The sequence below is a fragment of the Coregonus lavaretus genome (genome assembly GCF_964263955.1).
Source record: "Coregonus lavaretus genome assembly, chromosome: 9".
Classification (NCBI taxonomy): Eukaryota; Metazoa; Chordata; class Actinopteri; order Salmoniformes; family Salmonidae; genus Coregonus; species Coregonus lavaretus.
In genome coordinates, this window is record NC_139996.1 from 26,768,420 (window position 1) to 26,785,271 (window position 16,852).

Here is a 16,852-nt window from a genome sequence, read left to right on the forward strand (position 1 = left end):
CCCTCAGGCCCCTACTCCACTACCACATATCTACAACACAAAATCCATGTGTATGTGTGTGTATAGAGCGTATGTTATCGTGTGTGTATGCATGTGTCTGTGCCTATGTTTGTGTTGCTTCACAGTCCCCGCTGTTCCATAAGGTGTATTTTTATCTGTTTTCTAAATCTGATTCTACTGCTTGCATAAGTTACCTGATGTGGAATAGAGTTCCATGTAGTCATGGCTCTATGTAGTACTGTGCGCCTCCCATAGTCTGTTCTGGACTTGGGGACTGTGAAGAGACCTCTGGTGGCATGTCTTGTGGGGTATGCATGGGTGTCTGAGCTGTGTGCCAGTCGTTCAAACAGACAGCTAGGTGCTTTCAACATGTCAACACCTCTCACAAACACAAGCAGTGATGAAGTCAATCTCTCCTCCACTTTGAGCCAGGAGAGATTGACATGCATATTATTAATGTTTGCTCTCTGTGTACATCCAAGGGCCAGCCGTGCTGCCCTGTTTTGAGCCAATTGCAATTTTCCTAAGTCCCTCTTTGTGGCACCTGACCACACGACTGAACAGTAATTCAGGTGCGATAAAACTAGAGCCTATAGGACCTGCCTTGTTGATAGTGCTGTTAAGAAGGTAGAGCAACGCTTTATATGGACAGACTTCTCCCCATCTTAGCTACTGTTGTATCAATATGTTTTGACCATGACAGTTTACAATCCAGGGTTACTCCAAGCAGTTTAGTCACCTCAACTTGTTCAATCGCCACATTATTTATTACAAGATTTAATTGAGGTTTGGAGTTTAGTGAATGATTTGTTCCAAATACAATGCTTTTAGTTTTAGAAATATTTAGGACTAACTTATTCCTTGCCACCAACTCTGAAACTAACTGAAACTCTTTGTTAAGTGTTGCAGTCATTTCAGTCGCTGTAGTAGCTGACATGTATAGTGTTGAGTGATCCGCATACATAGACACTCTGGCTTTACTCAAAGCAAGTGGCATGTCATTTGTAAAGACAGAAAACATTTAAATGGGCCTAGACAGCTTCCCTGGGGAATTCCTGATTCTACCTGGATTATGTTGGAGAGGCTTCCATTAAAGAACACCCTCTGTGTTCTGTTAGGCAGGTACAGTGGGGGAAAAAAGTATTTACCGTATTTTCCGCACTATAAGGCGCACCGGATTATAAGGCGCACCTTCAATGAATGGCCTATTTTAGAACTGTTTTCATATATAGGGCGCACCGGATTATAAGGCGCATAGAATAGAAGATACTGTAGTCAAACGAATTGACTGGGGTTGCGTTATGCATCCACTAGATGGAGCTGTGCTAAAAGGAATGTCAACAAAACAGTCAGATAAAGTCAAACTTTATTAAGCGTTCTGACAACTCCGTTCACTCCCATGGTAATGTTGTTCAAACGTTAATGTGCATATTAACAATATCTCCCAGCCTTGCTCACTCTTCTCCCAAACGTGGAGGGGAACCTTTCCCTGATTCAGTAAACACGTAGTAAAAGAAACAGTCTGATACCACTAAATCAAACGTTAGTGCATAACTCAACATTGTTCAGTTACATATAACACGTAAAGCTCACTTTTTCAGTTCATTCCCCATCCACGAACCCCTCGAATTCTTCTTCTTCAGTGTCCGAATTGAACAGTTGGGCGACTACGGCATCCAACCTGCCCGGCTCCCTCTCGTCATTATCCGAGTCAGTGTCGCTGCTGTTGCCTGGCAGTTCAGAGATTATTCCTGCCTTCGTGAAAGCTTTGACCACAGTTGAGACCGATATATCAGCCCAGGCATCCACGATCCATTGGCAGATAGTGGCGTAAGTCGCCCGGCGCTGTCTCCCCGTCTTGGTGAACGTGTGTTCGCCTTCTGTCATCCACTGCTCCCACGCAGCTCGCAGTCTAGCTTTGAACGCCCTGTTGACACCAATATCTAGCGGCTGGAGTTCTTTAGTTAATCCACCCGGAATGACGGCAAGCTCCGAATTAGTTTGCTTCACTTGTTTTTTGACAGCATCGGTGATATGGGCGCGCATTGAGTCGTAGATCAATAGGGACGGAGCTGAGTGGAAAAAGCCACCCGGTCTCTTGACGTACATTTCTCTCAGCCACTCACTCATCTTTTCCTCATCCATCCATCCCTTCGGGCTAGTTTTGATGACGACGCCGGCTGGAAAGTTCTCTTTTGGCAAGGTCTTCCTCTTGAAAATAATAATGGGTGGAAGTTTCTGGCCATTAGCCTGGCAGGCGAGAACTACAGTGAAGGATGACTTCTCATTCCCTGTGGTACGTACAGACACCGTACTGGTCCCCGTTTTCTCCACAGTGCGGTTCACGGGAATATCAAAGGTGAGTGGAACCTCGTCCATGTTGGTGATGTGCTCTGGCCGGATCTTCTTTTCAGTGATCTTCTTTTTGCAGTATGCGCGGAAAGTGACCAGCTTTTCTTGGTAATCTTTTGGCAGTTGCTGCGAGACGGTAGTTCGTGTGCGGATGGAGAGATTACGTCTTTTCATAAAACGAAAGCACCAAGAAGGACCGCCTCGAAATTCATCGATTGTCATGTCCCGTGCTAGCGCTGTTGCCTTCATTCGAATAGTGACTGTAGAGACGCTTCTACTTGCTGCTCTCTGTTCAACAACCCACTGTTCGAGTTTGTCCTCTAACTGTGGCCATCTCGCTTTGTTCCCGCGGAAACTCTGTTTAGTCTTCTTTACTTGGCGCAGGTCATCTTCTTGCTTCCTCCACTTCCGTACCATTGATTCATTAATGTTGAATTCTCTCGCTGCTGCTCTATTCACATATTCTACTGCATGACCGACAGCCTTGAGCTTGAACTCTGCGTCGTAAGCGTGTCTCTTGAAAGGTGCCATTTTGGGGTCTTTATACACACACAAGTGGTGTGGGACTGTGAGTAAGCACAATACCGGTGTGTACTGGCTACCGTAATGCTGCAAGTGGTGCGGCTTTGTAGTTTACCAGTCGTACTGAAACATTTCATTATTATTAAATTGTTTTTATTGGTTTTTCATACTGAAACATTTTGACAGAGCACCTTGAGCGCCGTGTACAACCAGTATGGATCAACCAATTAACCAATTGATCCATATATAAGGCGCTCCGGATTATAAGGCGCACTGTCGTTTTTTGAGAAAATTAAAGGCTTTTAAGTGCGCCTTATAGTGCGGAAAATACGGTAGTCAGCCACCAATTGTGCAAGTTCTCCCACTTAAAATGATGAGAGAGGCCTGTAATTTTCATCATAGGTGCACATCAACTATGACAGACAAAATGAGCATTTTCTTTCCAGAAAATCACATTGTAGGATTTTTATTGAATTTATTTGCAAATTATGGTGGAAAATAAGTATTTGGTCAATAACAAAAGTTTCTCAATACTTTGTTATATACCCTTTGTTGGCAATGAAAGGAGAGGTTCTTCTTTGTCTGAAAGCAATGGCTAGCTAGTTTGCTAACTATTCTAGCTAGCTAACTAACTAGCTATCAGCAACGGTATAGTTGTTTCACGCCTGAGAGTGCCTGTAATTACGCCAGCTGGCTGCCTACAATATAATCACATACAATAATTGCCTACCATTCAGCTGTTTTCTAACCTCATTGTCTGAACCGTTAACATTAGGTAGCAAGTGGCTACTGTGCTTGAAAATTAGCAAGCTTGTTGCAACCTGGATAGCTACTTGTAAACAATAGCTGGAACGACCGAGTGAACAGACGCGAACTGGCTGAGCCAATTCAGTGGCTAGCTTTGCACTTGGCTAGCTAATAGTAGCTGCTAGGGGTAAGTCATAACCTACACTTGTGTTTTTTTTTTTTCATATTGATAGCCCGAGTCGCTCAAGGAATTCGGGACATGGGTGACTAGCTAACGTTAGTTTGGCTCTCTCTGTGTGTTCGTGCCGTGTGTTATGACGAGGTGCCCGGACGTTTTTCACGGAATAATACTGCACCTAGTTAGCTAGCTGAATAAACTAGGTTAGTCTATTCCTAGAAAACATTGAACCGCTGTAGTTTACAACAATTATAGTTTCGGAGGTGGAAGTTGGGAGAGTTATATTTGGGAGTTGTGGCTCTCTCCTTTCCCAGATGTCTAGTTCATTTTATTCCGATCTCCTCTGCATTATTGTAGCCATCTGCTGCAATGAAGTCATGCCTCTGCCTATCCCTGTTCTCTCCTCTCCGCACAGGCTACACAAACGCCTCACACCGCGTGGCTGCTGCCTCTCTAATCTGATGGTCCCTACACGCACCACACACCTGGAGTTCCAGGTCTCAGGCAGCCTCTGGAACTGCCGTTCTGCTGCCAACAAGGCTGACTTCATCCCAGCCTATGCTACCCTCCAGTCCCTCGACTTCCTGGCGCTGACGGAAACATGGATTACCACTGAAAACACTGCTACTCCTACTGCTCTCTCCTCGTCTGACCATGTGTTCTCGCATACCCCGAGAGCATCTGGTCAGAGGGGTGGTGGCACAGGAATCCTCATCTCTCCCAAGTGGACATTCTCAATTTTTCCCCTAACCCATCTGTCTATCTCCTCATTTGAATTCCATGCTGTCACAGTCACTAGCCCATTTAAGCTTAATATCCTTGTCATCTATCGCCCTCCAGGTTCCCTTGGAGAGTTCATCAATGAGCTTGACGCCTTGATAAGTTCCTTTCCTGAGGATGGCTCACCCCTCACAGTTTTGGGGGATTTCAACCTCCCTACGTCTACATTTGACTCATTTCTCTCTGCCTCCTTCTTTCCACTCCTCTCCTCTTTTGACCTCACCCTCTCACCGTCCCCCCCTACTCACAAGGCAGGCAATACGCTTGACCTCATCTTTACTAGATGCTGCTCTTCTACTAATCTCACTGCAACTCCCCTCCATGTCTCCGACCACTACTTTGTATCCATTTCTCTCTCGCTCTCCTCCAACACTACTCACTCTGCCCCTACACAGATGGTAATGCGCCGCCGCAACCTTCGCTCTCTCTCTCCCACTACTCTCTCCTCTTCCATCCTATCATCTCTTCCCTCTGCTCAATCCTTCTCCCTCCAATCTCCTGATTCTGCCTCCTCAACCCTCCTCTCCTCCCTTTCTGCATCCTTTGACTCTCTGTGTCCCCTATCCTCCCGGCCGGCTCGGTCCTCCCCTCCAGCTCCGTGGCTTGATGACTCATTGCGAGCTCACAGAACAGAGCTCCGGGCAGCGGAGCGGAAATGGAAGAAAACTAAACTCCCTGCCGACCTGGCATCTTTTCACTCCCTCCTCTCTACATTTTCTTCATCTGTTTATGCTGCTAAGGCTACTTTCTACCACTCTAAATTCCAAGCATCTGCCTCTAACCCTAGGAAGCTCTTTGCCACATTCTCCTCCCTGCTGAATCCCCCCCCCCCCTCCTCTCTCTCTGTGGATGACTTCGTCAACCACTTTGAAAAGAAGGTTGACGATATCCGATCTTCGTTTGTTAAGTCTAATGACACTGCTGGTCCTGCTCACACTGCCCTACCCTATGCTTTGACTTCTTTCTCCCCTCTCTCTCCAGATAAAATCTTGCGACTTGTGACTGCAGGCCGCCCAACAACCTGCCCGCTTGACCCCATCCCCTCCTCTCTTCTCCAGACCATCTCCGGTGACCTTCTCCCCTACCTCACCTCGCTAATCAACTCATCCTTGACCGCTGGCTATGTCCCTTCCGTCTTCAAGAGAGCGAGAGTTGCACCCCTTCTCAAAAAACCAACACTCGATCCCACTGATGTCAACAACTACAGACCAGTATCCCTTCTTTCTTTTCTTTCCAAAACTATTGAGCGTGCCGTCTTTAGCCAACTCTCTTGCTATCTCTCTCAGAATGACCTTCTTGATCCAAACCAGTCAGGTTTCAGGACTGGTCATTCAACTGAGACTGCTCTTCTCTGTGTCACGGAGACTCTCCGCACTGCTAAAGCTAACTCTCTCTCCTCTGCTCTTGTCCTTCTAGACCTGTCTGCTGCCTTTGATACTGTGAACCTTTAGATCCTCCTCTCCACCCTCTCCGAGCTGGGCATCTCCGGCACGGCTCACTCCTGGATTGCGTCCTACCTGACCGGTCGCTCCTACCAAGTGGCGTGGCGAGAAGCTGTCTCCGCACCACGTGCTCTCACCACTGGTGTCCCCCAGGGCTCAGTTCTAGACCCTCTCCTATTCTCCCTATACACCAAGTCACTTGGCTCTGTCATATCCTCACATGGCCTCTCCTATCATTGCTACGCTGACGATACACAACTAATCTTCTCCTTTCCCCCTTCTGATAACCAGGTGGCGAATCGCATCTCTGCATGTCTGGCAGACATATCAGTATGGATGACGGATCACCACCTCAAGCTGAACCTTGGCAAGACGGAGCTGCTCTTCCTCCCGGGGAAGGACTGCCCGTTCCATGATCTCGCCATCACGGTTGACAACTCCGTTGTGTCCTCCTCCCAGAGTGCGAAGAGCCTTGGCGTGACCCTGGACAACACCCTGTCGTTCTCCGCTAACATCAAGGCGGTGACCCGATCCTGCAGGTTCATGCTCTACAACATTCGGAGAGTACGACCCTGCCTTACACAGGAAGCGGAACAGGTCCTAATCCAGGCACTTGTCATCTCCCGTCTGGATTACTGCAACTCGCTGTTGGCTGGGCTCCCTGCCTGTGCCATTAAACCCCTACAACTCATCCAGAATGCCGCAGCCCGTCTGGTGTTCAACCTTCCCAAGTTCTCTCACGTCACCCCGCTCCTCCGCACACTCCACTGGCTTCCAGTTGAAGCTCGCATCTGTTACAAGACCATGGTGCTTGCCTATGGAGCTGTGAGGGGAACGGCACCTCTGTACCTTCAGGCTCTGATCAGTCCCTACACCCAAACGAGGGCATTGCGTTCATCCACCTCTGGCCTGCTGGCTCCCCTTCCTCTGCGGAAGCATAGTTCCCGCTCAGCCCAGTCAAAACTGTTCGCTGCTCTGGCACCCCAATGGTGGAACAAGCTCCCTCACGACGCCAGGACAGCGGAGTCACTCACCACCTTCCGGAGACATTTGAAACCCCACCTCTTTAAGGAATACCTGGGATAGGATAAAGTAATCCTTCTACTTTGGTCCCAGCTCTCTGCAGGTCATTCACTAGGTCCCCCCGTGTGGTTCTGGGATTTTTGCTCACCGTTCTTGTGATCATTTTGACCCCACAGGGTGAGATCTTGCGTGGAGCCCCAGATCGAGGGAGATTATCAGTGGTCTTGTATGTCTTCCATTTCCTAATAATTGCTCCCACAGTTGATTTCTTCAAACCAAGCTGCTTACCTATTGCAGATTCAGTCTTCCCAGCCTGTTGCAGGTCTACAATTTTGTTTCTGGTGTCCTTTGACAGCTCTTTGGTCTTGGCCATAGTGGAGTTTGGAGTGTGACTGTTTGAGGTTGTGGACAGGTGTCTTTTATACTGATAACTAGTTCATATAGGTGCCATTAATACAGGTAACGAGTGGAGGACAGAGGAGCCTCTTAAAGAAGAAGTTACAGGTCTGTGAGAGCCAGAAATCTTGCTTGTTTGTAGGTGACCAAATACTTATTTTCCACCATAATTTGCAAATAAATTCATTAAAATCCTACAATGTGATTTTCTGGATTTTTTTCCTAAATTTGTCTGTCATAGTTGACGTGTACCTATGTTGAAAATTACAGGCCTCTCTCATCTTTTTAAGTGGGAGAACTTGCACAATTGGTGGCTGACTAAATACTTTTTTTCCCCACTGTAACTCTGTATCCACAATATAGCAGTTAAGTTTTTCCAGCAGCAGACTATGATCGATAATGTCAAAAGCCGCACTGAAGTCTAACAAAACAGCCCCCACAATCTTTTTGTCAACAATTTCTCTCAGCCAATCATCAGTCATTTGTGTAAGTGCTGTGCATGTTGAATGTCCTTCTCTATAAGCATGCTGAAAGTTTGCTGTCAATTTGTTTACTGTAAAATAGCATTGTATCTGGTCAAACACAATTTTTTCCAATAGTTTACTAAGGGTTGGTAACAGGCTAATTGGTCGGCTATTTGAGCCAGTAAAGGGGGCTTTACTATTCTTAGGTAGTGGAATGACTTTTGCTTCCCTCCAAGCTTGGGGGCACACACATTCTAGTAGGCTTAAATTCAAAATATGGCAAATAGGAGTGGCAATATCGTCCACTATTATCCTCAGTAATTTTCCATTCAAGTTGTCAAACCCCGGTGGCTTGTCATTGTTGATAGACAACAATAATTTTTTCACCTCTTCCACACTCACTTTACAACGTTTGTCTTTCATAATTTCGTCAGATATACTTGGATGTGTAGTGTCAGCAATTGTTGCTGGCATGTCATGCCTAAGTTTGCTAATCTTGCCAACGAAACAAATCATTAAAGTAGTTGGCAATATCAGTTGGTTCTGATTCAATGAATGATGTGGCTGAGTTTGCCTTTTTTCCCAAAATGTCATTTAAGGTGCTCCAAAGCTTTTTACTATCATTCTTTATGTCATTTATCTTTGTTTCATAGTGTAGTTTCTTCTTCTTTTTATTCAGTTTAGTCACATGATTTCTCAATTTGCAATACGTTTGCCAATAGGTTGTGCACCCAGATTTATTTGCCATTCCTTTTGCCTCATTACATTTTACATTTTAGTCATTTAGCAGACGCTCTTATCCAGAGCGACTTACAGTTAGTGAGTGCATACATTATTTTTGTATTTTTCATACTGGCCCCCCGTGGGAATTGAACCCACAACCCTGGCGTTGCAAACGCCATGCCCTACCAACTGAGCTACATCCCTCATCCCTCCCAACCATACCATTTTTCACTTCCTCATCAATCCACCGGGATTTAGCAGTTTTTAAAGTCATTTTCTTAATGGGTGCATGCTTATTAGAAACTGGAATAAGCAATTTCATAAATGTGTCAAGTGCAGTGTCTGTTTGTTCCTCATTACACACCACGGACCAACATATATTCTTTACATCAACAACATAGGAATCACTATAAAAAATAACAATAGCAAAATAACAATAGCGAGGCTATATACAGGGGGTACCGGCACAGAGTCAATGTGCGGGGGCACCGGTTAGTCGAGGTAATTGAGGTAATATGTACATATAGGTAGAGTTAATAAAGTGACTATGCATAGATAATAAACAGAGAGTAGCAGCAGCGGTAGCAGAGAGAACAGTCTATGACTAGGGTGGCTGGAGTCTTTGACATTTTTAGGGCCTTCCTCTGACACCTTTGTCTTGCTCATGTTGAGGGAGAGGTTGTTGTCCTGGCACCACACAGCCAGGTGTCTGACCTCCTCCCTATAGGCTGTCTCATCATTGTTGGTGATCAGGCCTACCACTGTTGTGTCATCAGCAAACTTAATGATGGTGTTGGAGTCGTGCCTGGCTATGCAGTCATGAGTGAACAGGGAGTACAGGAGGGGACTGAGCACGCACCCCTGAGGGGCTCCCATGTTGAGGATCAGTGTGGCGGATGTATTGTTACCTACCCTTACCACCTGGGGGCGGCACGTCAGGAAGTCCAGGATCCAGTTACAGAGGGAGGTGTTTAGTCCCAGGGTCCTTAGCTTGGTGATGAGCTTTGAGGGCACTATGGTGTTGAACGCTGAGCTGTAGTCAATGAATAGCATTCTCACATAGGTGTTCCTTTTGTCCAGGTATGAAAGGGCAGTGTGGAGTGCAATAGAGATTGCATCATCTGTGTATCTGTATGCAAATTGCAGTGGGTCTAGGGTTTCTGGGATAATGGTGTTGATGTGAGCCATGACCAGCCTTTCAAGGCTACAGACGTGAGTGCTACGGGTCGGTAGTCATTTAGGCAGGTTACCTTAGTGTTCTTGGGCACAGGGACTATGGTGGTCTGCTTGAAACATGTTGGTATTACAGACTCAGACAGGAAGAGGTTGAAAATGTCAGTGAAGACACTTGCCAGTTGGTCAGCGCATGCTCGGAGTACACGTTCTGGTAATCCGTCTGACCCTGCGGCCTTGTGAATGTTGACCTGTTTAAAGGTCTTACTCACATCGGCTACAGAGAGCGTGATCACACAGTTGTCCGGAACAGCCGATGCTCTCATGCATGTATCAGTGTTACTTGCCTCGAAGCGAGCATAGAAGTAATTTAGCTCGTCTGCTCGCGTCACTGGGCAGCTCGCGGCTGTGCTTCCCTTTGTAGTCTGTAATAGTTTGCAAGCCCTGCCACATCCGACGAGCGTCGGAGCCGGTGTAGTACGATTCAATCTTAGTCCTGTATTGACGCTTTGCCTGTTTGATGGTGCGTCGGAGGGCATAGCGGGATTTCTTATAAGCTTCCGGGTTAGAGTCCCGCTCCTTGAAAGCGGCAGCTCTACCCTTTAGCGGATGTTGCCTGTAATCCATGGCTTCTGGTTGGAGTATGTACGTACTGGTCACTGTGGGGACGACGTCATCGATGCACTTATTGATGAAGCCAGTGACTGATGTAGTGTACTCCTCAACGGCATCGGAAGAATCCCGGAACATATTCCAGTCTGTGCTGTTGAGTGCGGTCTTAGTGCCAGCATCAGTTTGTGGTGGTAAATAGACAGCTACAAAGAATATAGATGAAAACTCTCTTGGTAGATAGTGTGGTCTACAGGTTATCATGAGCTACTCTACCTCAGGCGAGCAAAACCTCGAGACTTCCTTAGATATCGTGCACCAGCTGTTGTTTACAAATATACATAGACCGCCACCCCTTGTCTTACCAGAATCTGCTGTTCTATCCTGCCGATACAGTGTATAACCCGTCAGCTGTATGTTATTAATGTCGTTGTTCAGCCACGACTCGGTGAAACATAAGATATTACAGTTTTTAATGTCCTGTTGGTAGGATATACGTGCTTTTAGTTCGTCCACTTTTTATCCAGCGATTGTTTGTTGGCCAATAGTACCGATGGCAAAGGCAGATTAGCCACTCGTCGCCGGCTCCTTACCAGGCACCCCAATCTCCTTCCGCGATATCGCAGTCTCTTTCTCCTGCGAATGACGGGGATGAGGGACCTGTCGGGTGTCTGGAGCAAATCCCTCTCGTCCGACTCATTAAAATAAAAATTATTCGTCCAGTTCAAGGTGAGTAATCGCTGTTCTGATGTCCAGAAGCTCTTTTCGGTCATTAGAGACGGTAGCAGCAACATTATGTACAAAATAAGTTACAAACAATGCAAAAAAACAAACAAAATAGCACGGTTGGTTAAGAGTCCATAAAACGGCAGCCATCCCCTCCAGCGCCATATGCTTTTTATAGTTTATTTCAATTTGGCCCTATCCACATAGGCCAAGTTCCACGAGTGTAAGGGGTTAACGTGGTGGTTATTCAAGAAAATATTGTAGTTCAAACAGAACAATACTACAGGCCTCCAGTTCTTTAACTAACAGAGCAAATGAACAGTGTGTGTGTGTACCTGGTTCTTGTTGGGGTTTTCCATGAAGACACACTCCTTCATGCTGTATGACACTACGGCGTTGCCCCCCAGAGCTGCTACATGCGCACGGACCATGGCAAACACCTCCGCTATGAAGGAATGGAGGAACCCACTTACACCCCCCTCCTAACACACACACACACAGGTAAATATGTTAACCTTTGCGAAATCACTGCAATAAGCTAGCAGAAGAACAGACTACGCACACCACAAAAAGACATGTAATCATTTCCTACTCATCTCTGATGACACCTGCAGGAATCTATTACATAAACGTGTGTGTGCGTGTACCTCTCGTAGTGACGTGGTCTCTCTAATGAAGAACATGTTGATGATTCCCAAGTATTTGATGATGCGCGTCCTGGGAAGAAAGGACAGAGGAGTCATCTTCACCACGATAACAGGGGCACCACATGGCAACGACCTGGTGGAGCGTAGCGACCGGGACCGCACATCTGGGAGAGGACTGCAGCGCTCTGAAGACGAGACTGGAGGAAGGGGAGAGAGAATGGGGGAGAGAAAGGGAGCGAGCGAGAAAAAGAGGGAGAGGGAGGGATGGAGATTCCAGACTCAGCCTTTAGATGGTGCTAAAAAGAATAGCAGATATGATGAGCTATGAGCTGGTGGAAATGGATATAGAGTGGGTGTGTGAGAGTGTGTGTGAGAGTGTGTGTGGAGATTGAATGCAAACTATATGCAGGGGTTAAAATTAGGCCGGGTCCAAATGAGAGCCAGGCAGAGCTGAGACCTGGTAACTTTGGAAATGCACATTTTGAATTAGGGCTATCAATTATTATTTTTTGTCCACATGTAATTTTCCTCAGCCAACAACACGAGTAAGCAACAGCAAAATTAGACAACCCCATAGTAGAATAGTTTATCTATCAAATTGGTCAGCTTGACTTGCACTTCCTTGTGTGTGTTTACTCTGTCCTGTCCACTTCATCCCCCCTGAGTACTTTCACTGAGATGTCTTTGTAGTCTGATACTAGTTTGGAAAGACGAGTTCAAGCACCAGATTCCAAACTCTCCACCATGGCCAAGACCAATGAGCTCTCCAAGGATGTCAGGGACAAGAAAATAATATTTATCTCAAGAGCAAGGAGCATTCAAATTGTGAGTGCCGCACAGGGAGAGAAACATGCATGCCCAGTCATTGTACAGCATTCTTAATGCAGTCACGGGAAAACACACCTTTGAAAGCAATTTTGAAAAGAGGAGGATCTTTTACTATGCTAATTTCTCAACTCCCAAAAATGTGTGAACTGCACCATTTTAAGCGGCTAGGTTTATGCACATTTAGTACTAGCCAATGATGTTGAATGCATAGGGAGACCAGGGCTAAATGTAGCACGAGTCAGGTGGAACTGGTAGGCCTACATTATATTCACTGTACATGGTCCTTGGATGAGTGGCAGTAGCATGTTTTTTGGGACTTTCCAGCCATCAATATGTTGCTAACTAGCAACAAAATAATGTTTAGAGTTTGGTCTAGCTAATGATCAGCCCAATGGGGTAAATGCAGATGGGAAAGCCTATGCTTCAGCCTATTTATTTATTGACACTATACTGCATTAGTTGGGCTACAGAAGGTGATGTCATCAGGCAGGTGATAACCTGCCTGACGATATGGAGAAATATGTTATTGGGAGGGAGAAATAATATTTTTGATTCATTTGAGTAAAGTGTCCTTTTAAAAAGTCACCATAACTTACCTTCTTACAGTCATTGTACAAAAAAATGTGTAGGTCCCGCCGCAACCTGTAGTATGCTGTGATAGGTGTCTTTGTCAGTATATATTGTTTAGGCGTGCCCACGAACTAGGGACCCCACACCTCCCAAATCCCAATTTAACCACTCACTATAAGCTGTGTGTGTGTGTGTGTTCGTGTGTGTGTGTGTGTGTGTGTGTATGAGAGAGTGCGCAGCAGGGTAGCATTGTGACAGTATAATCACAGTGATGAAAGCGTGAGCTGCCATGCACCATTCAGTGACAGACAGACAAACTGCCATACAGCCTCTGCAGACAGACAGACATACAGATACAGACAGACAGACTGGCCAGGCCTTGTGTGCATGTGTATGTGTGCATGCATTTACCTGTTTATGTGTGTGTGTGTGTTAAGAGTCCCTATGTGGGCTTGTTTAAATTAGTGTGTGTGTGTGTGTGTGTGTGTGTGTGTACGATCAATACAAAACAGAAACAGAGAAGGCAGTCTGCTAAGCAGAATGATTGAATCAAGCCAGAGTGTGAAAGATGTTCCATCTCGTAACATAGTGAATGAAGCTTCAATCCGACCAGAAACCTTCAGAGCCAATTTGAATAACATTAAGTCTGCATCTCAAATTACTCCCCACTCCCTAATTAGAGCATTACACATATGGCTCTGGTTCAAAGTAGTGCATTAAAGGGAATAAGGTGTGATTTGAGATGTGTTGTGTCATTTAAACACAGTTAATTATGCTCAGTTATCATCACAGTTTATGACAAAGTTAATTTACGTAGCATCAAACTGCAATTCCCCCAGTCGCCAGCTTTAGTGAGATATGTTTTTAGCGTGTTTTAAGATCCTCTTTTATGTTTACTTCCTCCATGTCTGTCACTATGGCGACAGGGTCAGAGATTATACACTGGCTGTTGGTTGGTTATTCCTCTGAGGGGCGGGGCTTCAACTTTCACACTCTAGCTAATCAGCTGGTGCATGATCTGCGACGCTCCGCCCCCCGGTGGCAATTGGGGAGGGATGTATATTTTTGTGTGTGTGTTTGTGTGTGTGCGAGTGTACCAGAGTTTGCTAGCGACTGTGTCCTCCTACTTGTCTTAACTGATCCTCGTCTTATGGTGTGAGCTTTCAGCCTAAGCAGCTCTAGCCAGGTGCTGCATCTGTCTGCAAAGGAACCGTAATCAACCGAGGAAGCTGGAGAAACATACACACACAAGCGCGCACACACACAACATCCACACCGCATATATGCGCGCGCACACACACCACACACGCACATACATACCGAAAACCGCATACACCCATGACATAGAACATAATACAGACACATAAAGAAAAAGAACACAGGACAAAATAAAAATAAAAGAACATAGAGAAAATAAAGGAGGAGGTTGGGGCGGAGCAGGAGAACAAAAGGATGAGAACTTAAAACAGGTCCGTGGTAGCCATGGCAGCAGGGTGGGGGGTGGGGGGGGGGGGGGCTTACCTCGAGACGAGGAGTGGATCATGGCACTCTCTGGAACACCTGTCGACACACACACACCATGATGCACTGCCACACACACAACCACAGATGTTGACTCTTCAGTCCTCAGCAAGATACAACACACTGTATCTCAATACCTTACAGACGCTTCCTTTCCTACACCCTATTCCCTAGTCCTTATACCTGGTCCTAGGATCCACATCTTGTTCCCTAGTCCTAAATCCTAACTCCTACGTCTAGCTCCTAGTCCTGGCTGAAGTGGAGGAGGTGAAGGGCGGCCATTTTGGTTTAACCCCTGCTCTCTCTCCAGACCAGCGAAGAGCAGGTTTGTTTCTCTTCTAGACATCACAGTGCTATTACTCCACATAGCTCTACACACACAGACACAGATAGGGCTGCAGGTCTAAAATACCTGAGAGAAGATGTACCTGGTTATACAGTTACAGTATTTACCTGGTCATACAGTCACAGGCGGTAAAGTCATGTTTAAGACAACTACTACAGAACATATTGAAATAGAGGACAGAGAATAGAACACTATGGTTAAGGGAGCTTCAAGGGGTGAGAGGCTGCCGTTTTACAGCCCTCTAACCAATTGTACTATTATGTGTGTTTTTCCGCGTTATTTGTAATTTATTTTGTTCATAATGTTTCTGCCATCGTCTCTTATAACCAAAAAGAGCTTCTGGATATCAGGACAGCGATTACTCCCTCGTATGGACGAAGATTTTTTCTTCAACGAGGCGGCCGCGAAGGATATCATACAGACACCCGACAAGGCCCAAATCCCCGTCATTCGCGTGAGGAAGAGACGGAGATATCGTGGACGTAGATCGGGGTGCCTTGTAAGGATCCGACGGCGAGCGAGTAAACTGCCTCTTCCATCAATCCTATTAGCCAACGTTCAATCATTTGAAAATAAATTGGATGACCTAAGATTACGGTTATCCTACCAACGGGACATTAAAAACTGTAATATCTTATGTTTCACCGAGTCGTGGCTGAACGACGACATGGATATCATACAGCTAGCGGGCTATACGCTACATCGGCAGGATAGAACGGCTGACTCCGGTAAGACAAGGGGTGGCGGTCTGTGTATATTTGTAAACAACAGCTGGTGCACAAAATCAAATACTCGCCTGAGGTAGAGTTTCTTTTGATAAGCTGTAGACCACACTATTTACCAAGATAGTTTTCATCTATATTTTTCATAGCTGTCTATTTACCACCACAAACCAATGCTGGCATTAAGATTGCACTGAATGAGTTGTACAAGGCCATAAATCAACAGGAAAACGCTCATCCAGATGCAGCGCTCCTAGTGGCCGGGGACTTTAATGCAGGGAAACTTAAATCCGTTCTACCTAATTTCTACCAGCATGTTAAATGTGCAACCAGAGGAAAAAAAACTCTAGACCACCTTTACTCCACACACAGAGACGCATACAAAGCTCTCCCTCGCCCTCCATTTGGCAAATCTGACCATAACTCTATACTCCTGATTCCTGCTTATAAGCAAAAACTAAAGCAGGAAGCACCAGTGACTCGGTTAATAAAAAAGTGGTCAGATGACGCAGATGCTAAGCTACAGGACTGTTTTGCTAGCACAGACTGGAACATGTTCTGGGATTCTTCAGACAGCATTGAGGAGTACACCACATCAGTCACTGGCTTCATCAATAAGTGCATTGATGATGTCGTCCCCACAGTGACCGTACGTACATACCCCAACCAGAAGCCATGGATTACAGGAAACATCCGCACTGAGCTAAAGGGTAGAGCTGCCGCTTTCAAGGAACGGGACTCTAACCCGGACGTTTATAAGAAATCCCGCTATGACCTCCGATGAACCATCAAACAGGCAAAGAGTCAATACAGGACTAAGATTGAATCGTACTACACTGGCTCTGACGCTCGTCGGATGTGGCAGGGCTTGAAAACTATTACAGACTACAAAGGGAAGCACAGCCGCGAGCTGCCCAGTGACACAAGCCTACCAGACGAGCTAAACCACTTCTATGCTCGCTTCGAGGCAAGCAACACTGAAGCATGCATGAGAGCACCAGCTGTTCTGGATGACTATGTGATCACGCTCTCCGTAGCCGATGTGAGTAAGACTTTTAAGCAGGTCAACATTCACAAGGCCGC

The 16,852-nt window shown here is 46.0% G+C and overlaps 1 protein-coding gene across 2 annotated transcripts in view; it reads right to left on the minus strand.

Annotated features, from left to right (window-relative positions):
- c2cd5 (C2 calcium dependent domain containing 5) overlaps positions 1 to 16,852 on the minus strand; it is a 75,468-nt gene that overhangs the window by 2,276 nt on the left and 56,340 nt on the right. Inside the window, exons 24-27 of one of the 2 annotated variants that reach the window (XM_084169489.1) lie at positions 14,702 to 14,740; positions 14,308 to 14,409; positions 11,783 to 11,979; positions 11,471 to 11,617 (exon numbers count right to left, since the gene is read on the minus strand). In XM_084169489.1, the coding sequence (XP_084025615.1) occupies positions 11,471 to 11,617; positions 11,783 to 11,979; positions 14,308 to 14,409; positions 14,702 to 14,740 (485 nt within the window). The remainder of the gene's footprint in view (positions 1 to 11,470; positions 11,618 to 11,782; positions 11,980 to 14,307; positions 14,410 to 14,701; positions 14,741 to 16,852) is intronic. The other variant, XM_084169490.1, reaches the window with a different exon arrangement.